The sequence below is a fragment of the Sphaerodactylus townsendi genome, linkage group LG11 (assembly GCF_021028975.2).
Source record: "Sphaerodactylus townsendi isolate TG3544 linkage group LG11, MPM_Stown_v2.3, whole genome shotgun sequence".
NCBI classification, from domain to species: Eukaryota; Metazoa; Chordata; class Lepidosauria; order Squamata; family Sphaerodactylidae; genus Sphaerodactylus; species Sphaerodactylus townsendi.
In genome coordinates this window covers 50,064,548-50,087,083 of record NC_059435.1, presented here as the reverse complement: position 1 = coordinate 50,087,083, position 22,536 = coordinate 50,064,548, and the positions used below count along the sequence as shown (strand labels likewise).

At 44.3% G+C, this 22,536-nt stretch overlaps 1 protein-coding gene across 1 annotated transcript; it reads right to left on the bottom strand.

Moving 5' to 3' along the window:
* Positions 1–1,083: 1,083 nt before the first annotated feature.
* Positions 1,084–20,072, bottom strand: LOC125441118 (serum paraoxonase/arylesterase 2-like). Its single transcript, XM_048511458.1, has 9 exons — positions 19,906–20,072; positions 13,799–13,869; positions 12,020–12,075; positions 9,445–9,610; positions 7,776–7,902; positions 7,285–7,485; positions 5,229–5,310; positions 2,155–2,283; positions 1,084–1,701 (listed from the first exon to the last, which is right to left on the bottom strand). The coding sequence occupies exons 1-9, from the start codon at positions 19,977–19,979 to the stop codon at positions 1,543–1,545; spliced, it is 1,065 nt and encodes a 354-aa protein (XP_048367415.1). The 5' UTR covers positions 19,980–20,072; the 3' UTR covers positions 1,084–1,542.
* Positions 20,073–22,536: the final 2,464 nt, after the last annotated feature.

The following is a 22,536-nucleotide window of genomic DNA, read 5'->3' as shown; positions in this document are numbered from 1 at the left end:
AGGAAAGGGGCATAGTATTGGATAAGGAAAATTTGATCTTTGAAATGGCTAAAATTATGGCTTTAGCAAATATCACTAAAAAGAAATGCTTCCAAAATAATTTCAAGTGCCTCCTCTAAACCAGGTTCTTAGGAAATGCCACTTGCTGAACATAAAATGTCATTATTGTTATTTAATTTACAGGGCAATCCTGAACTGAATTAGATTATTCAAAGTACACTGACTTTAACGCATTTAGGAAGATTTTAATTCTGTTTAGGATTGGACTATTAGTAGTAGAACTAACTGAAATAAGAGTAGGATGAATTGCACTGACCTCTATTCTCCTTGCATAAAAAGACAAAGCCTGTTCTAGGCTCTTTGCCAGGTCACTACTATTCTGTGTAAAGGCAATGGCAGAAAGGGGTGGGGAGTGGGAGACAACAATCTTTTGCAGAGTATAGAATGACAGGAAAGTTGGTAAGGTAATCTGCTTTTAAGAACTTTTAACACAGAGATTATCCAGCTATTACCACAGTTTAATGACACTGATTAAAATCAAAACGAGCCAGCACCACCATCAACCAGCCAAATGATTGCCACATTCCATGCTGGAAGATTTGTTAGGGGAGCTCTACTTGTGGGTTGTAATGGTGTTGTTCTGCCTGTTTCTCTCCACTTGTCTAGGACTGCTAACTGCTTCGGACACTGTAACACTCCCTCACTCCCCCCCCTGCCCAGCTGTAGTGTGGAAGTCTTTGGAGAAGAGAGGGAGGGGCTTGATTGCAGCCACCCCAATACAGTTGATGCCCTCTGCACAGTATCCCCTTCTGTTAGCTGAAACAAGAATGCTGTACTCAAGTTGGTGCTATCCAGTAACTGCATCTCTCAGTCGTTTAGGAGCAGGAATGGGATTTAGAACTGGTTCTCCCCAACCCACTAGCAATGCAAGCAGAGTCTTTAAGAAAGCTCTGTTCACACAGCCCCACCGGCTACAGGTACATGTGCCTGGATCAAGGCCTCCTTTGAAACAGCCATTCTAGCTAGAAAGGTCCATATAGGGGCATTGAATATGTATGAATGAACACAAAGGAGAACATAAAGAGCAATGCAATTTTTTTTTTTAAAGGTGTCAAATGTTTGAAAACTTTTAACAAAGCTGATTGACTATTTAAGTACCCTAACAGAACAACAGTGTTTGTATAATACTTAGGGCATCAATGAGTTGTTACAGGTGGTCTTTATTTTCATTCCATGGGCCTGAAGGCAGAAAGTCACAAATGGTCTTCCAGTTAGAATATCATGTCTTTACTTGATCAAACGGACACATAATTTGAGTCTCTCAATCCGACTGTACTGCACAACTCCAACATTTCTTCCAAGCACGGCTGCTTCCTCCTTAAAGTCGTAGTAGTTCTTGCATTGCTTGCTTTTGAAGAGAAAAAAGTCAGGAACACCCAATTTCATCTTAATTGCAGCGCAGGTTGGACTTAGCCATTTCAGAACTGCCAATGGCGGATGATACTGATCCTCTTCACAGTAGCAAAGTTCATGATGGGCAAATCACAGCTCACAGGACAGAGCTCTGTGAAATACAGTGCCAATAAGGAGCTTCTTGCCATACACTGTGGCAACTGAGCTTCCCTGAATTACCGATCCATCATCAACATACACTTGGCTGACTGCAGGCTTCTCGGAAAGGATGTCCTGAATTCGAAGGACCTTAAAGGAAGCAACAATTAGCATTAGCTATCACCCTCTTTCTACAAAATCTGTGTTACTGTTTCATAACTAGGAAGATTCCCTGGATTTGGAAGTCATAGTCCTCAAAGATCTCCTCAGGAAGTGAAATTTTAAAAAAATGCCATAAGTTGTCCTTTCTTTAAAGGGAAAAAGAAAGAGAGAAAGAAACAGTCATGAATAGAGCTGTACTATAAAGAAAGAGTTCAGAAAAGATGCTCTGGTAAAGGGATATGGACTGTATAATTTATTACTGTGTTGCTGAACATAAGCTCCTATTGTGAAATTTCAGAAGTTAAATATGTCAAGTTTAAATACTTATGCTTTGTTTCAGCTTTGTTAAATGAATACATTTTGGTGTTTTCTCACTACCTCTCATCAAAACAAACTATCAGGTCCCGTCCCCCCCCCATGAAAAAGCAAATTCTTACTAACCTCAGATCCAGGAGGGTCTTCTGGATCATAGAAGAATACCTTGAAGCCATTGATATGACATCCGACCCATATATCTCCAGTGTAGGGATCGACTGATATGTTATCAACTAGTGTGTCCAATTGCAGGACCTAACCAGTTAGAAGAGATGGAACAACATGAAGGAAAGCTTCTAACTGAAATACACAATGTTGAGCACAACTGCTTTTTTTACCAGAGCATTCATGTTTACTTGCTATACATTTCTTTCTATACTGGAAGGAAGACATTTGCTGGATCAATTTTGGGAGGGGCAGTGACTCAATGGCCCTTTCCGTACAGCAGTGGAAAGGAACCTCCACTGGCATAAATTATGCCGGTGGAGGCTCCGGGACTGTTCGCACCGTAGCGTGCGGGCAGTCCCAACTTCCTCCCCAGTTGGAGAGGCGCCGGCGCACAGAGTCGCCTCTCCTCCAGTCCCCTCCACAGACCTCTTCTTCCAGCGTCGCTCTGGAGGGCTGCAAGGACCCGCCCACGCTGCCCTCCGACCTCCAGGGGTCGGAGGGCAGTGTGGGCAAGTCTCTGCAGCCCTCCTGAGCGACGCTGGAAGAAGAGGTCAGTGGAGGGGATGGGGAAAGCGTCATCTTCCCAGTGGTGTAGTTCACACCGCACCGACGGGAAGACGCCGCTTTGCAAAAACCTTGCTCAACGAGCGAGGTTTACAGCGGTGGCTTCACGCCGCTCTGGGGTGGCCAGGACGGTGCTGTGTCAACAGCAGCCCAGGGATGGCGTTTTTGACGTCCCTGGGTCACTGTATTTCGCCCATGCAGAAAGGGCCAATGGTAGAGCATCTGCTTAGCACGTGGAAGGTCCCAGGTTTAATTCCCCGCATCTCTTGCTGAAAGAATCAGGCAGTAGGTTATGTGAAAGATCTCAGCCTGAGTCCTTGGAGAGCACCTGCCAGCCTGAGCAGACAGTCCCATCCTTGATGGACAAATGGTCTGATTCAATATAAGACAGCTTCATGTATTCTGTAATCTACTGTACTGTAATCTACAAAAACCACCAATATTGCCCTAACCTTAGCTTCCCTTTTATCAAAAACAACAACCTACAATCAGGCAAGATTAAGGACATAAGAACATAAGAAAGAGCCTGCTGGATCAGACCAGAGTCCATCTAGTCCAGCCCTCTGCTACTCGCAGTGGCCTACCAGATGCCTTTGGGAGCTCACATGCAGGATGTGAAAGCAATGGCCTTCTGCGGCTGCTGCTCCCGAGCACCTGGTCTGCTAAGGAATTTGCAATCTCAGATCAAAGAGGTTCAAGATTGGTAGCAATAGATCGACTTCTCCTCCATAAATCTGTCCAAGATTGGCAGCTTCCATTATCTGTGCATTCTCTGTTGTGGCTCTCATCTTGAGGAAAGTCCTATATGAGGTGGTCTGCAATACTCACACACTTCTGTCATTTCAGAGAACAGTGCAAAACAGAAATGTTCAGGAGGGCATGTAAATAAAAATATGAGAATTTCAATACATTGCAACAGTCGTGAAAGATGCTTTTATCAGGGAACAGGATAATAATCTGTTGCACTGTTGACTGAATGTATCATCTTGCTTTTACTGCACTGTCTTCCACTTTTGTAATCCATTTTATGCATTACGGTGTGCCAGTTTTCTGTTTGCGTTGTTTTCTAATTGTGTGATCCAAGTTCTATTGTATTGTTTATTTAATATGAAGTGGTTTTTATACTGTGTAACCTGCTTTCAGTCTCAGCAAGAAAGACATCTATAAAGTGAAGCCTACTTCCTGCTTCCTTTCTTTTGGGTAACTCTGCAATGACTCAGTATTCAGAAAGAAGCCCCTTCTGGTTGCCCACACGCTTTAACAGGAGTTTGCAGGGGACTGACCCAGCCCTGGGTCAACCGCACATGTCAATTCTGGGTAACACTAAGCTTGCAATATTGCAGGAACCAGTAAACAGACTAAGGCCCCTTCTGCACATGCAGAATAATGCACCTTCCATCCACTTTAAGTGCACTTTGCAACTGGGCGAAATAGCAAAATCCACTTGCAAACAGTTGTGAAAGTGGACTGAAAATGCATTATTCTGCATGTGCGGTAGGAGCCAAAGTCTAAAAATGACCTAATTCTCTTTGACCCTCATTCCTCTGGATCCTTTCAGGCATTGCACACTTTTCTTCTGTGCCTGCCTCCACCCTCAGTACAGTGACCCCCATACATTCACATCTTCCTTACTCCTCAACTAGTGACAGCGGATGTGGCTTAATAAGAAAATGCTGCTGCCTTCAACACATGATAAAAGTCTCTAGCCTCCAACAACATTCGCCATGAATGGACTAATAGGCACACAAACACCCGTACTATGATTGGTATATTCTGATCCCGATACCTTTGTGAACTAATTTGAAAAACACCCAACATCCACATTTTTGTTTCAGGCACAGGACTAGAGCCAACCAGTTTTTTCCACTAGTAAACATATAGGGGGGAGGGATCCCCTTTGCCCACTAGAAGTAAGCTGACCATCCGTCCCGCTTTTGGCGGGACATTCAGGGCTTGAAAGAACTTGTCCTGCGTCCCGTGGGTTTTCCCCAATGTCCCGGGTTTTGGAAGGCTGCCGCACTGCCTTCTGGGGCGCAAGGCAGTGCGGCAGCCTCCCGCGCGACCGCAGGAACACACTGCCTTCTGGGGCGCTGCCGGTTCCCGCCCTGTCATAGGTAGGAGCCACACGTGGCCGCAGGGGCATGGCCTTCTGGGGTGCTGCCGTTTCCCGCCCTGTGACAGGGCGGGAAACGGCAGCGCCCCAGAAGGCAGTGCGCTCCTGCGGCTGCGCAAGTGTGTGTGTGCATGCACGCGCGCGGGGGGGTCCGCCCACCCGTCCCGGTTCACGAAGGTGACCATCTGGTCACCTTAACTAGAAGACTATGATGAACTTGAGACCTGAATGGAGAACAGCCACATGGAATGGAGGGAGAAGAGAATTGGGTGAGACTGACTGAAAAAGTTGACTGGATCCAACCCATATACTGAATGTCTGGAAAATACTTTGTTCTGCATTGGCCAAAGCTTACCTTTAAAGGGGTTAAGCTGAAATTGGCATGTTTTTCGAAAACATGAATGTTCAGACCCTGTACATCAGCAACATAGACATACCTTGAAAGGAAAGAAAAGGGGTGTGAAAAGCAATTGTGATGTTTTCCTTCCAGTTTCAGATTGAAAAAAAAATGCTTTGAACATTTTGTAATATTTTCAGTCAGCAGTTAGAAGAGGTCAAGAATTATATTTAACAAGCTTGTGATGATTTAGGGTGAAATTTAAAAGCCTACTGGAGTTTTTTGAAAAAACCCTCTAAATCTGTAATTTGTGAGTACCTTCTTTTTTAGCTTAATTGTAATATGTTTTCAGCAATTTTGCTATTTATTTATGATATACATTTTCCAGATGCTCCTGCCTGCATTTAAAAGTGGGTGCCTGTCCTATTCATTATATACATTACATCATCGTTACTATAAACATTAATGCATATTTAAAAAAACATTGTTTTATGTATAGCAACAGGCCACAAATTGCGAATTTTTCATAGTGTATTGCCTTTGTGTAATTATTTTGTACACTGTGATTCTGGGTTTTTATCAGCATGTTAAATACACTCACATTTTTGCACATCTGCTAAAATTCAAATGTGAAAACTCCAGAACAATTTTGAGAGGAGAGTTGGCATACTTACAAAAGTGGATTCTACAGATTTATCCCTAGGATGTTAATGTTCTATTTCTCCCAACAGGAAGGCAAATAACACTAGCAAAAGATCCAGAGGAATTCAATGGTTCCCTGCATCTCTTTCCTTAATTTCTACCTCAACCATTTTTCCACTTTTGCCTATCTGCAGCTGCATGCCTCATCTAGTGGTCCAGCAACTGTTGAGGCTCACGTAGGCTCAACTGTGGCAGCCCACAGAAAGGAAGACCAGAGGCTGAAACGTGGCTCTGGATAACGAGTAAATCAGCTCTTCCCGTTTTTCTTTTTAAAATTATCACGTTACTTTCTCATTTGAAATTCTGTTCTTGGTGTTCTGTTCATCCTGTTAATTGGCTGTCAAAGCAAAACTGTGTTCATATTGGTGAGGGTTCTACCAAAGGGAGTAGCAGTGGCATAGTGGTTAAAAGCAGGTGTACTCTAATCTGGAGGAACTGGGTTTGATTCCCAGCTCTGCCGCTTGAGCTGTGGAGGCTTATCTGGGGAATTCAGATTAGCTTGTACACTCCAACACACACCAGCTGGGTGACCTTGAGCTAGCCACAGTTCTTTGGGGCTCTCTCAGCCCCACCCACCTCACAGGGTGTTTGTTGTGAGGGGGGAAGGGAAAGGAGTTTGTAAGCCCCTTTGAGTCTCCTACAGTAGAGAAAGGGGGGGATATAAATCCAACTCTTCTCCTTGTTGGAATTTTATCTCATTCCACTTTTATGCCTAAAGTCTTCATTATTCAAGTTGATGAAGGAGCATATGCTAATATTTTAAGGGCGCGTGGAGAGGTTAGAATGGGGATGCAGACAAACTTGTCACCTGGTATCCTACTTGGAATTCTCCCATAGAACTGGAGAGGCCCACTGCTTATTAACCAAATATGTGGTGGCAGCTACTTTACAGGCATTTTCGTGTTAAACTGGAGAAAATAATCTGGTTTGCCAAGTTACCCCCAAGAGCTACTGATGCAAAACTTTGGAGAAGGCCTCTCCAAAGGACTTCATGGAGGCAAGAAGAAAACAAGCAGACTGAATGCATTACTTTTTTCCTGCCATCATAAAACATCCAAATGAACATGGAAGAACATTCTGCCTTCTTGTACTTCATATCTCAGTTGGGAGGTTATGATGGAAGGGGAAAATGTTTAAACTCTTGAGAGTGAAGATGAGTCAGAATCCACCAACAAAGAAAATGAGCTTAGTCCTGGAACCAAAACATGCCCAGGAAGACCTCTACAGTCCTCTACCATCTTAAGCAGAGTTACATCCTTTTAAGCCCATGGATTTAGGATGATGTAATTCTGTTTGGGATTGTACTCTTAACCACAGTTTGCACATCCATGCCTTTGCAGAGCATAAGCAAAGCAGCCTGTTGCAAACTTACTGTCCATCTGGAGAAATATTAATTCCATTGGCAGAATAAAATCCTGATGCCACTTCCTTGACTTCTTTTGGGCTGTAGTAAATCACGTTTGTCAACGTCAAACCCAGAAACATCTCTAACATCATTAGGTATTGTCCTGTGAAATAATGATCGTTGGTGGCATAGAAACTGTCAGGGCTCAGAGCCACAATATCATTCACACTGCAGGAAAAGGGAAAGAAGAAATCCAGAGATGTGTATCAGTGGTAGCAGAGGGTACACTGAAGTGATCTAATGTGACAAACACTTGTTCACAGACTGTTCTATAAATAAAACAGACAGACAACTGGATATAGTCTGGCTGTCTGGAACTGCTCCAGTTTTGGTGCTTAACAGCTTCAGGACTTGAAATAATGCATGGAGAGGTTATGCAAATGCTCAGTGCAATTTACAAAATGTGTTCTCAATTATTCTGCAATCCCCAATGAAAAGAGAACAGATCTATTATATACCTTTGCAGAAGTTCATGCTTGATGGTTTTAAGATGCACAAGAGAATTGTCATCCTCCACATATTTAAATAGCTCCACTGTTGACTTGTACTGTGGATGGTTCACAACAAAGAGGTACACGGAATCATCTAGGGACAGTGAGGGGAAAAATAAAGTGAGTATGACAAAGTCCATGAGAAAGTCTGAATGACCTTTGTTTTTTTTTTAAAGTAAAGCAGTTCTCAACATTATCCCTTCAACCTCCTACTGTATCCGAGAAGTACAAACAGTTCCCCTTGTCACAATCCCATAAGGGTACCCTAGCAACAGATACGATGTGGGCTGAGTGTGTTCCTCTGCTGCTTGCAGGTGCTTAGCCTGGAGCAGGGTCATTGGCACAAAGGGGAAGAGTCAGATGGCAACTGTTATTTGAGCAGCGTCGTGTGGTGGTTAAGAGAATGCACTGGAGAACTGGGTTTGATTCCCCGCTCTGCCACTTGAGCTGTGGAAGCTAATCTGGTGAACCAGATTAGCTTGTGCACTCCAACACATGCCAGCTGAGTGACCATGGGCTAGTCACAATTCTTCAGAGCTCTCTCAGCTCCACCTACCTCGCAGGGTATTTATTGTGAGGGGGGAAGGGAAAGGAGTTTGTAAGCCCCTTTGAGCCTCCTTACAGGAGAGAAAGGGGAGATATAAATCCCTCCTCCTCCTCCTTCTCTTGGCCAGTGTCAGGATACTCAGTGGCTGATCAGAGTAACCCATTATGGGCTGTTGTTTTTTTAATCAGTTGTTCAATTATATTTTGGTATTGTTCTGTAATCAACTCTTGGTCCCTTTGGGGAGAAAAGTACCATACAAATGCATAAATAAAAGAAGGTAAATCTACAGATCTATCTTCCTTGGATCTACCCTAACAAATCCCTGTGCTTATTATAGAAAACCCCAGACATCCTGTGCAAAAATGTGAAATTGTTGCTTTACCTCTGAAAGCACAAAGGCTTTGCACACATCAGAATATGTAGAAGCCACTATTTGGGGCAGCAATATTTTAGGGAAGCCCTATTCAAACTGAGAGAAAGGTCAGGACCAGTGTCTCAGGCAGCAGAAAGATCCAAACAGTGCTTCTATTTTCATGATAATCAGAAGCTATGAGAACATCCCACACAGGTGAGGTTTCTAGACCACAACTTGGAGATCTGCCATGCTCCTTAAAGTCTAATGAACAAGTCGAAGATACAAACAGCCATTCTTTCTCCTGCCCATTCGTCTCACCAGTTCCTGTTCTCGTCTGCTCTAATGCGGACCTTCAGAATCTGCATAGGACTGAGACACATCCCTGGGACTACAGTCTTTTAAATGGGCAGAGAAATCTCAAGAGAGATGACCTGACAGCCAGCTCTCCACACAGACAACACGGGGAATGAGTGAGTGAATGAGAATGTGTGTGTGTATGTGTGTGTGTGTGTGTTAAAACCATGGTTCCCAGACAACAGTGTTGCCAACAGGCCTAAAAAAGACAGAAGCATTAATAGAGGTTTTATGTATAGACACTGGCAACCCTAGGAGCCAACATTAAGAGCTTTTGAAGTGTCATTGATTCTAGCAGGAGAGTTTAGCACAGGAGGACTAGGAACATTAAGTGACGTGTTCCAATTCTGCAATTTTTTTCTAATTGACATTCTACTCACCATCCCCAATGTAGGTGCTGATTCCATGAGGGTTGAAAGATGCCAGATCGAATCCACGGCTGATTCTGACCTCTACTGGTCGAGGATTTTGTTCATTTAAATCGATCAGCAGTATTTGTCCTCTTTTATCTGGTGCAAAGCTCGGTAACCCAGGGTATTTCAAACCCTTTAAAACCAAATAAAGGAGAAAATCTCAGAACCACTTGCTATCATCTTTGAGAACTCTTGGAGAACAGAAGTCCCAGCAGACTGGAAGAGGGCTAATATTGTCCCCATCTTCAAAAAGGGGGGGAAAAACAAGTCCCAAACAATCATCAGTCTGACATCAATACCAGGAAAGATGCTAGAGCAGATCATTAAACGAACAGTCTGTAAGCACTTACAAGGGAATGCTGTGATCACTGAAAATCAACATGGTTTTCTCAAAAACAATTCATGCCAGACTAATCCTATCTCTTTTTTTGGCAGAGTGACAAGCTTGGTAGACAAAGGGAATGCTGTGGACATAGAATACCAGGATTTTAGTAAAGGGTTTGACCAGGTGCCCCAAGATATTCTTGCATGCAAGCTAGCAAAATGTGGGCTAGACAATGCTACTGTTGGATAGATTTGTAATTGGCTGACTGACCAAACATAAAGGGTGCTCACTAATGGCTCATCTTCATCCTGGAGGGAAGCGACTAGTGGGATGCCACAGGGTTCTGTCCTGGGCCTAGTGCTATTCAATATTTTTATCAGTGACTTGGATGATGGAATAGAAGGCATACTAATCAAATTTGCAGATGACACCAAATTAGGAGGAGTAGCTAATACCTCAGAGGACAGGGTCAAAATTCAAAATGATCTGGACAGATTAGAGAGCTGGACCAAAACTAACAAAACTAACAAAAAAGATAAATGTAAGATATTACACTTAGGTAGAAAAAAATGAAATGCACAGATATAAGATGGGTGACACCTGGCTTGACAACAGTACATGTGAATAGGATTTGAGAGTCTTAGTAAACCACAAAGTGAATCAGCAGTGTGATACGGCAGCCAAGAGCCAATGCAATTCTGGGCTATATCAGTAGCAGTATAGTGTCTAGGTCGAGGGATGTAATCATACCTCTCTGTCTGCACTGGTCAGACCTCACCTGGAATACGTTGTCCAGTTCTGGGCACCACAATTCAAGAAAGATATTGACAAGCTGGAACAGGTCCAGAGGAGGGTGATCAAAATGGTAAAAGGTCTAGAATCCATTCCCTACTTAGGGAGAGACTTAGGGAGCTGGGTAAATTTAGTCTGGAGAAGGAAAGGTTAAGGGGTGACATGATAGTCATGTTCAAATATTTGAAGGGATGTCATGTTGAAGACAATGCTTGTTTTCTGCTGCTTCTGCGGCTAGGACAAGGACGGAGTAATGGATTCAAGGTACAGGAAAAGAGATTCCACTTCAACATTAGGAAGAACTTCCTGACAATAAGGGCTATTCAACAGTAGAATACACTGCCTCAGAGTGTGGTGGAGTCTGTTTCTTTGGAGGTTTTTAAACAGAGGCTGGATGGATGGCCATCTGTCAGGGGTGCTTTGTGTATTCCTGCATGGGAGGGGGTTGGACTTGATGGCTGTTGTGGTCTCTTCCAACTCTATGATTCTCCTCTATGATTTTAGGTCTCTTATCACACAGCAGTTATATTCCACCATGTTTGAGGAGATCAACAATTTGCCTCTGGATGATGCAAACACGCTTGATGCCTTTAGCGTAAGCACATTAATAAGGCCATTTATGTTCAAGGAAAGAATGAGGAAAAGTCTCTAGGGATATGAAAATCCCCTCCCATAGTATCGCAGACTTCTAATATCAGTCAGTTAGGTAGCCCAAGACTCTAGCAGTTCTTTGGAACTCTGCTGGTCTTTGCCTCTTCTGCTGCTGGATATTCACAACAAACAAATAATTTGCCTTCACAACAGAACTACTTTGTCCCTGAGGACAAATGATTGAGTGGAGAATTCCACAGTCCACAGAAAAGCACAGGCATGAGTCGTCATGGGATCTTTGAAGAACATCAGTCCAATCTGATGAATTTGAGTCACAAAGGCATACACAGCACTGACTTGGGTGCTTTCATAATGATTCTGGGGCCCTGGGGCAAAAGTCCCAGGTTGGGTTCCAGAATCATTGCCATCACCTCACTGCTTTGGCCCAGCAACGTTTGAACCTCGCCTTATGTCAGGTAGGAAGAAACCATCGCTGCTGCCGGATCAGGTGGGTGGAAGCAGCTCTTCTTTTTGCCCTCTTCAGGGAGGCAGGCTGGGTGATAGGCTGACCTTCCCAGGGCAGCTTCACCTGTTGCCCACCGGCTAAATCCACCCCAGCACTGACTCCCCAAAAGACAAAATTTAACAACTTAACTGACCCAAGGACCCAATTCTTGCCCCTTTCAGCCCTCAGCCTGCAACTGTGCTGCAGTGGGTTCCATCAAATTACAAACTAGAGACAGATACACGCTGCAATTGGCAGCCTTTCTCTTTCTTAGTACAAATCCTTCTGCAGGGCTGGGGGCAGGGAAACTCAAGAGCAGCAGAACTCACAGAGCTAATGAAAGCCAGGCCGTTAGGAAGTATGTCAATATCTTCCGAGCCAGTCTCTGCAGAGAAAAGAAAAATTGTAATCAGAGACAAAGGTAGAGATTTCAACATAGTGGAATTAAAGATTACATTTTTAAATGCAGTACTTAAAAAAATCAGTGGCAAAAAGTCTATTAATTCCAAAACCCTTTCTGGAAAACAAAAACATTCTGCAATGCTCAGGTTCTTTCAGGCATGGTTTATTCCAGCTTGAAGCATTTGGCATGCTTAATTTTCAATAACCGTCTATCCCTCTTTCTTTCTTTCTTTCTTTCTTTCTTTCTTTCTTTCTTTCTTTCTTTCTTTCTTTCTTTCTTTCTTTCTTTCTTTCTTTCTTTCTTTCTTTCTTTCTTTCTTTCTTTCTTTCTTTCTTTCTTCCTTCCTTCCTTCCTTCCTTCCTTCCTTCCTTTCCCTTCTGACTGTCTCCTCTTTCATTTCATTTGCCTTCTACTATTATCCTTTTCCCCTACACCTTCCTCTTCCCCCGTCCACCTAAACAAAATGCAATGAAGGGAAGAAATCTTTGGCTAGAAAACAGGGAACACACAAGGTGCTTCTGAAGCTCAGGCTATTGAGATGCTCATTTCTTATTGGTATCCAAGAAACACCATCTCTGTTCCATTCTGGCACTCTGTCTTTCACGCCTAAGGAAGAAAACAAGTTGGTGTGCCATGACTCAAGCCTTTGAAAGGCTTTCAAAAACAATTTTATAGGGGGGGGGGAAATCAAATGCTTTGTTTTTGCCAAAAAAAAATAGAGCACGTAAATAAGTGATGTTAAAGCATTTAAAAATTACTCCAGTGTTTCTTATCGGCAAGGATGATTCTCTATATAACCATTTGCACAAAAGAACGTTTGTCACCGTTGTAAGGTCAAACTTGGTACAAAGAGGTTTTCTCCTAGTGACTGAACCGAACGGAGGACACCTACTATCTCACAACAACAGCTTAGAGAGAACTACAGCCTGATCCAGACACACAAAAACTCTTCTTTGCTTCAACACTCACTTTTGTTAGAATAAAATACAGGAACAAACCCAGTTGACATTTTAATCTCCAGATAGATTTCACTTTTCGAGTGAACTCTGCCTGATGATAGCCTCCACCCCATCATAATCTACCACTGAATGAAGTATGTCACCAGGAGATACGCAGCAGAGGGTGTGGCTCACAAAAAGGGCCAGCCATGGTGACAGTTCAACAGCATGGGGCTTGTACTGATATTTCAACTGATACAAAAGGTCAAATGTTTACAGCTTTCTTATTCCCCTGGATTTCAAACTACAAAAGAAAGAAAGGGGAAAAAAAAAAGAAATAAGGCCTTATTTGTAACACTTAGTTGATCAAAAAACTAAATGCCTGCTCTTTTTTATGTACAGTCGCCAAATCTGTCATTTAAAGTGACTGTACTTATTAAGAGCCAGTGTAGTATAGTGGTTAAGACCAGTGGACTCTAGTTTGGAGAACCCGATCCCCTACTCCTCCACATGAAGCCTGCTGGGTGTCCGTGGGCCAGTCACAGTTCTCTCAGAACTCTGTCAGCCCACACAGAGGCAGACAATGGCAAACCACCTCTGACATCTCTTGCCTTGAAAACCCTACGGGTTTGTAGCACACACACAAATTTATTAAAGGCCCTTCAAAAATAAGTTGAAGCAGAAACATGGATAACCAGTTTTCTAAATAGATCCAGAGATGAAAAAAACCCTGGGCTCCATTCCAGCAAAATATCTAATATACCTACCGATTCCTTTAATAAGATGACAATTGGGCAGCCGCTTTGGTTTTAGTTCATGTGAGGCACTCATTCGTTCCCTGCAAGGGAAAAGGACAGCATTGAGAATTCTGTCAAAGTTCTGCAGTGTTTATTATTGGATAGGATGATTTTCTTTTTAACAACAGAATTATTGGCCAAATAGGAAAATGTATAATGTACATAGTAAATTTTAATCCAGAAACGGAGAAAAAGAAAAAGATGTAATCAGCTTTGGGTCTCGGGGGGTGGGTGGGGGGTGGGGGGTGGGAGATAAAAGAAGCAAATATCTTGTTCTGACCCTTTCAGTGAACTAGTGAAAGTACTGCTCCAGATAAACCATTAGGAAGCAGAATATGGAAACTATTTTCGAAGCAGGAAGAACACGGAGTTTATTAAGTCACAGACTGTCCCTTTGCGTGGCACCTTAAGGGTCACCGGGGGGGGGGGGGCTTGCTTTAGTACCAATATGGCAGATGCAAGCAGGGACAGAGATAAATGGCTCTGCCACTTTCCCGCAATGGGATGCTTCAGGGCCCCAGATGATGGAGTGTTGTCTGCTGCAGTTGCCCCACAAGTCTCTGCCTCTCTGCATCTGCTGTTGCCCCACAAGTCTCAGCTGGGTGAACAGCTGAGGAAGCACCAAGCATCGGACTTAACATACCTTGGAAAATGAAAGGTAACAAGTGACTCGTACTAGGATGCTGCTCCAGGACAGGAGGCCACTGGCAATTTGGATGTGTGGACTGCATTTTAGAGTAGGCCTGTTAAAAGTTTTCTACCATCCCGTTTAGCAAATGGTTAGCAGCTAGCCACAGATCATTCAGAGGAGAACAAGGGTGGGTGGGGGAGAGATTAAAAGTCCAATATTGCACGCACTTGCATGTATAAACTGCCATCAAAGTGCAGCTGACTTACAGCCATCCCACAAGGTCGTTAAGGCAAGAACTGCAGAGGGATGGTTTGCCATTGCATGGCAACCTGACCTGAGCCTTCCTCGCCAGTCTCCCATCCAACTACTAACTAAAGCTGACCCTGATTAGCAGCCAAGATCTGATGAGATCAGGGTAGTCGGGGCCATCCAGGTGAGTCCCCACTGAACCCAAAAAGAACTCACTTCTGAGCTAACATGATAGAACAGTGGTGGCGAACCTTTGGCACTCCAGATGTTATGGACTACAATTCCCATTGGCCATGCTGGCAGGGGCTGATGGGAATTGTAGTCCATAACATCTGGAGTGCCAAAGGTTCGCCACCACGGTGATAGAAGGACTGGCTGGCTTGGATACATTTACAAACACATGACCTTCAGAGACAATGTCTGATGTGTTGCACAAAAGTCGAAAGACTTCTCAAATATTTAAAGAGATTGCTAAAGCAGGCAGACAAATGAATTGGTTACCAGAACACTTAAGGTGGAACTATTCAAAAATGCAAAGGGGTTTGTTTTTCGTGGAACCCAGTTTTGAAGAACAGCCCAACATGGGTGGGGAAGGGAGGTCTGATTAACTCTAATCTCGTGTCCTTTCCCCACCTCAAATACTTCAAGATGTTTTACTGGGGGAAGCTTACTAACACTCATGTCCCCTTGCTTCCAGGTGGCAATTTTCCAGGGGGAAAGGCCCTTTTCTCCAGTAAAACCACAGATGCATTCTGCTTAAAAAAGCTTTGCTCAAAATGAGCACAGAACTAAAAGTACTGAGTAGTTCACCTTAATGGAAAACCACAGAGCAACTGATTCAAATAACTGCAAAGATTATTTATGGCACAATCCACTGGGAAGATCTCCTGCAAAGGCCTCATTAATGCCATAGGAAATGCTAGGCAGTTCTGCTCTTGTGTGGCTTCCATTGATTTTAGCAAGGCTTTTGCACAAGATCTTCAAGTGGAAACAGACCCAACAGTCAATTCTATACTTTCAAAATCAGTATGGTTCAGTTTAGAGCATCCTGAGCTCACAGAAGGATAGCCTAGAAGGTCTGCAAGCTCTCGTGTAGTTATATGGTTCTGGAAAGTAGATGAGACTATACACTAGTTTCTTCAGTCACAAGAAACACCAAACAATGCCTTCAGTAACTTCACTGCCTTCCTAAAAAACCCACTCACTTAAAACATCTCAAATGTCTTCTTAATCAAACCAAGACATTGCTTCAATAAGCTGCTTTAATTTATGGCTGCTCATCTCTGCACCTCAAAACAATTTGGGATGATCCTTGCTGGACTCAAAAGTTTGCTCCCAACTTCCTCACAGACGACTCAGAAGTAAGCCCTGTTCAAAAGTTCCACCCTCCCTCTGCTGTCTTCAACCCTTCCAACTGGACCACATGAAGTGCTTTATACTGAAGCAAATTATTGGTCTATCAAAGTCAGCACTGCCTGCTCTCCAGAGTCTCAGGCAGAGCTCTTTTACATCACCTCCTGTCTGGTCCTTTTAACTGGACGTGCTGGGGATTCCACCAGGGGACTCCAGAGACACCCCCCGCCACTGCACCCACCATGCAAAGCAACCACTCTAACCGCTGAGCCACAGTCCCACCTTTCCGTGCCTGAGACTTTAGAGAAGACAGCTCAAAGGTTTGCCCTTGCACATGTCAAGCACAGCTAACATATTTACTCGCCTGTAACTCATTTGGCCACTAGGCTACACCCACACCAATTTGGGGAGTCAGCCATAGTTCAGTGGGGGAGCCCCTGCCCTACAAGCAGAAAGTCTTTGGTTCAATCTCCGGCAGAATCTGCAGTCCTCAAGTGGCAGGTCTCAGGAAAGGCTCCTTCCTGCCTGACATCGTAGATTCTCCCATGCAGGTCTCTGGGGCAGTCAAATCAACGTGAGCGAACATATTTGGCTAGCAGCTTGGAATGCTGCCAAGCTGAGATCAGTTACATCATCAGTTCTCTTCTTGGTTGCCTTAGCTTATCCTCGCTGCACTCCCATGTCCCTTCCCTGTCCTCCACCCAGAAAAAAACAAATTTTGAGCTTTCTGCTATCATTAAGGAGGCTCTCCTCATAGTCTGTCTCCCAACAACCATCCCTTAAGCCCAATCTTCTTGAGCCTTGCCTTGCCTTCAGATTCACCATAATATATGCCACATCTCCATCACCCTTCACCTTTGGCAACAGATGGCCTCTTCCTTTCACTTCTGCCTTCCTCATCTAGCAAGCAGGGCAAGCGTAAACACCTTCCAGGAAGCTGTCTGGGATAGCACAAATTCAAGGGCTATCCAGCCCACCCCAGATGGAGCTCAGATTCTCATATTCTTTCTCATGCTGAGCTCGGCTACCAATTGCCCCATCACAGACACTCAGGCATACACATGTCAACTGAATGGTCTTTTATTACTGAAGCAGCATCCCTAGAGTTCCAATTAGTATAGTAAGGGATTTCTTCATTACTGCCCATTCAGAAGATTTGTTTACTTCATCTAGATTTGTTTTCTCCCCATATGGAAGCCTGAAGTGGCTCAGAAAATTCTCCCCTTCCCCATCGTATCCCTCGCTTCGTTCCTCCACTGCGCAGTAGGAAGAAGGGGATTGTTAGTTGCTATGTTCTTTGTTCAGCCTTTTAAATGCATATGGCTGGCATTTCTGCTGTGCGAGGATTGTGACATAGGTGGCTTATGATGCAAGATACAGTCTGAACAAGGGAGCGCACAGCCCTTTGAAGTACACCTTCAGGGAGTTGCTGGCTGTGACTGACTGTGCTTAACTGGAAAGGCCCCCGCTGAATTTTATTGCTATCTCTGAAATTCCCAGGAACAGTTCTCTGTTTTAAAAGTTTGAACAGATCCTTTGTGCAGATCTGCAAGACTGCTCAACTCCACCTAGAGAGTGTACTGTTTTTGATAACTGCTTGTCTTCAATTGTGAATACCCTACAGGCATCCCTTTTTTGCAGCAGAAACAGGAATGCAAAAAATGCTGCCACTCGGCTTAGCAGTTGCACGCTGTAAGCCAGGCCCTGTATTTCTGCAGCAAAGTATCAGGGCCCCATCTCTGATACATCAGCTTTTCATATGCTTATGCAATTAGTTATACAAGAGCCTGAAGCTTTGCATAGGCCTATTTGCAATGGTTGTATTCTGCTTGTAGCTCATCTCAAAACAAACCGTCTCTGTTAGCAGAGGTGACTGAGATTGTTGAGAGGGCAACTTTCTTATGCTCACCGTTTGGGCAGGAGACTTCCTGGGAAACTTGGGTAGGTTGGCTGTGTTACATGCAAGAAAGAATGGCCATAAATGGATATTATAAAGGCTTCTTTGGGGTTAAAAACTCCCAGTTCTTTGGGACATAATATTGTAAAATGTTCTGCAAAAAAAAAAAAAAAAGAATTTGGGCAAGTGTCAAAGCCTTTGGGTGGTAGCAATGCCAAACTGGGCTGGAGCAAGGGGGAATGGCGCTTGGGGATGCATGTGCCCTGCACCCCTGCCACACCCCGGAATGCCCCTGCCATGCCCCCACCCATGCCTGATGCATCGCGTGCCCCGGCCCCCTAGGCACTACGCCACTGATGCCAAGCCCTGCTTTCTGAACCAGTACTCACAAACACAAAGCAAAATTTTTTATATTTTTATTTAAAAGAAAGGTTGTAAAATAACTATTTAAGAAGGCTGTAAAATAATAATTTAAGAAATAGGCAGTAAATATAAAATTATACAAGTGCATATACAGACACTCAATAAAACAACAAAGTACACTTACTTACTAAAATAAATACAGGCGAGAAGATACAACAGAAAGCCTCAGTGCATAGACAGAGTTCTTTAGGCAAAGTAGAAGGGAAAGAAGACTCAAGACCAAGGAAAGTTGTCTGCTAACACGGATGAGATTAATTTACACCAGAGAATCACCAATCAACCAAACAATATCAAGTTGGTGAGAACTCTCTGAAAGATGAGCAAGTCACCCCATCTTCTCGAAACTTCCAGTTAGGGCTCTTGCTGACTGGTTGAATCCAGCTCAAAATAATTGGAGATGACTCCATGCCCCTCATGAGGAATCTTCCCATGGTCATGGGACAGTCTACCTCTATCTACAAATACCGGCAACTAGGCTATGTGAAAAACATGAGGCACAGAAAACAACCTTTTTATAAACTCTTCCAAAAAACCAAAATGGAGCTTCTGTAGATAAAACAACATGCAAGCAAAATGGTTATTCTCTTCACAACAGGTGATCTAGGAAGTAGGAGACAGAGGCGTAGCAAGGGGGGAAAGCGCTCGGTTCACTGGTGCGCCCTCCGCCCTGCCCCGCCCTGCTCCCACAGGGGCGTGCCCCCATCCCCTTGGAGCTACACCTCTGGTCTCTACATGTATAAATTAGGAAAGCTGGGGTGGGGGTAGTGTTCCTTTTCCTTTAGTTCCTTTTCCAGGGTGATCACACAGCACTCTCCTAAATACAGAACCAGAAACCTGGGATTCATTCCAGCTGGGAGCACACAAATCCTTTTCACCATGCCTATTGTGGGAACCTGAAAAAGGCATTGCCAGCAGGAACCTAAATGCTATTGCTCAATGGAAGATTCATACTGCCATTGCAACAGAAGTTGTCTTTCAGCTCTAACCAATCAGTCCATCACAGCCAGAGGTACCCAGAAAAATTGCAGCTCCTCGGGAACTTTGTCCTCCTAGGCCCCTACCCCACGTGCAGAATAATGCACTTTCAGTCCACTTTTATAACTGTTTCAAAGTGGATCTTGCTATTCCGCACAGTAAAATCCAGCTGCAAAGTGCAATGAAAGTGAATTGAAAGTGGATTGTTCCGATTGGGCAGAAGGGGCCCTAGACTAGAGAAAAGAAAAGGTCCATAGATTGGGAAGCCCCGTTTTACCAAGGTCTTACAGAAAGTTCGGTGCGTCTCGAGGGCGACCTGGCTAGAAGAGACGCTTCCGAGACGCTTCCTCTCCCTGCGTGCGGGTTTAGTTGCCTTTTAAGAGGCTTGAGGGTCTCAAATGCCACCAACATCCTCCACCACGCGGGCCCCTGGTGCTGCACGCACATTCCCAGCCCCTTCCTGAGCACAAAGGAGCCCGCAGTTTTGCAGAGTTGGCCGCGCCCCGCGCTTGGCTCTGCGCAGGGGGATTCGTTGCTGGTGCCACTTACCGAAATCTGAGCAGCCTCTCTCCCAATAAAGCGGCCACCAGGCCGACGAGGGCCAGCGCCAGCACCTTCCCCATGGGGCAGCCGTAGACTCTCGCAGCAAAGGGACGGACGGACTTCCCTCGGCCAACGTTTCAGCGGAGAGGCGGTGGACTCGGAGCTCCTCCCCGCATTTGCAGCCCAGCCAGAAGGCGCAGCGCTCCCTTTTGGCTCCACCCGCGGCGAGAACCGCTGAAGATACGGTCGCCAAAACTGGCAGCAGGAGAGGTGCTTTGGACCTCCGAGCCATCGGAGCGAACGAGCCAGACGGGCGTGCAGCTTGCCGTTGCTTCGGAGCAAAGAGGCAGATCAGCCCCGATCGTAAAGTGCTGTTGGTCGCCAAACTCAGTATTGGCTACGCTGGCTAGCTGGCTGCCTGCCTGCCATTGGGGTCCCGCCTGGAGCTTCGGCACCCCTGCACAGAGCCACAGAGAGTCAAAGTGCTGGGAGGAAGAGTAAAAATCTCAAAATGTCTGGATAATCTTCAGCTCAAATTGCATTTGAATGAATGGGAGCTATATAAGGGCGCTGTGGCTACAGGGTCTCTGGGGACAATCATAGAGAGCTTCAGAGGAGGGGGTGTTGCTTTGTCTTGCCGGTCAGGACTCCCCCTGGAAGATGAACCGTTGTATCCTCATTCCTCAGTACATATTATTCTCAACGTGGCTACAGGCACTACTTTCTACAAAGGTGAAACAGTCTCAGGTTTGCAGAACATTTTAATAGAAACATAGACCATAAATAAAGGCCATCCTGTCCAACCCTCTGCCATTGCTGGAGTATCCAATCAAAGCACCCTTGACAGATGGCCATCCAGCCTCTGTTTTAAAACCTCCAAAGGACACTCCATCACACTCCCATGCAGTGTCTTCCACTGTGGAACAGCCAATATCCCCAGGAAATTCATGTCCACCCTGGGACATGGACAATATACCACATTAAACTTTCCCTTCTCACTTAGACACAGTGTGAAACAGACTTTCTCTGTGATACACCTCTGAAGATGCCAGCCACAGATGCAGGCGAAATGTCAGGAACAAAATCCACACAGCCCGGAAAACCCACCAGAACCAATTCTTCCTAATGTTTAGGTGAAATCTCTTTTTCTGTACTTTGAATCATTTTAGGCTGGACATAGGACTGGCCTGCATGTAAATTCCTTACTGAAATTCCTTTGTTCCTATGTTGTTGTTGGTGTGTGTATCTAAAAATGTCCCTTTATGAAAAGACAGAGTCAAAGTGCTGGGAGGAAGAGTAACAATCTCAAAATATTTGGATACTCTCCCGCTCAAGTTACATTTAAATGAATGGGAGCTACACAAGAGAATATTTATATAGGTATTTATTTTAAACCCCACATTCCCAGTAATGGTCTCAAATCGAAAAGTTTATTATAAAGTCTACAGTGATTGAAATAAAACTTTGGTTCTGGTTCACATGTTCAGTCTAACTCATCAGCATTTGAATAAGTCCTTCCAACAAACAAGAGCAAGGCAGATAGACTTATCCTTCAAACAAAGAAACACACGGATATATCTATTGGTCAATATTTGCATGTTTGGGGGTGAAAGATTGAGTGCTGCTTCAGTGGAACAGAACAGTGATGCAACTTAGGCAGAGAAGAGACCAATTACATGAACAGGCATCTGGAACTTTTGTTTAATTTGTACTTTTCCCACCAATGGAATTCAGCAATCACTGCAGCTGTCCCTCCCCTTCCCCTCCCCCCATCGTAGCTGCCCTTTCCATGGCATCACATGTTACATCACAGCTGAAATCATCATTCAAGTTGTATTCTCATGATTCTTAAAAGAACTAACACTAGCCATTATTAAGGTTTATCTATTTATTTATTTATGGCTCTTATACCCACCCTATAAGAGGTCTCAGCTTACAAAATTAAAACAACAATAAAAACATCAAATAAAACAATAATTAAAACACCATAAAACAAACTTCCAAAATATTCCCCACCTACATAACCTCTCCCACTCTAGACCAGCAGCTCCCTGTGGGGGTATCAAAGGGATCAAAGGCCTGGGTGAATAGGAAGGTCTTTGCCAGATGCAGCAAAACTCCATAAAGGGTCTCCCTAGCCTGATGATGAATTTCCGGGGCTGTTCCATAGTTTGGAGCCAGCCATGGAGAAAGTCCTCCCACATACCCCCTCCACCTGCACCTTGGTAGAAGGGACCACCAGGAGAGCCCGCCCCCACTCGACACCAATGCTCTGGCAAGTTCATATGGACTCTTTAATATATACTTTTTAATACCATTTGTGAAAATATCTTTAAGGTATTTCTAAATGTTGATGCATATATACTACTTCTGTACCCAAAAACCATCCAGAGTAGAGTAATTTCCCTTTATCTAACAGTGAGAGACTGCTTTCATAATAATTGTGGCAAATGGCAACCATGGGTTAAGTAAATAAATTGCTGAAAGCAGGATAGTAGGGTAAACCAACATTGGCAAATAATTTCTCGGTCCATTTTGCAATTCTGTACAAAATCCTGCTCTTCTGGTAGCGCAGCTGCTGGATTTTGAAAGAAACCCATCCTGACAACCAATGGCAATTCCAGACTGGACCACCGT

Bases quoted from the DNA above. Each gene is read 5' to 3' on its own strand.
- LOC125441118 (XM_048511458.1), bottom strand. From the start codon at position 19,979: ATGGGGAAGGTGCTGGCGCTGGCCCTCGTCGGCCTGGTGGCCGCTTTA. The intron at 7,486-7,775 runs GTATATAATAGA...CTTTTCCTGCAG, and splicing joins AAGCATGAACTTCTGCAAAG to TGTGAATGATATTGTGGCTC. The intron at 2,284-5,228 runs GTAAGCTTTGGC...CTAACTGGTTAG, and splicing joins TCAGCTTAACCCCTTTAAAG to GTCCTGCAATTGGACACACT.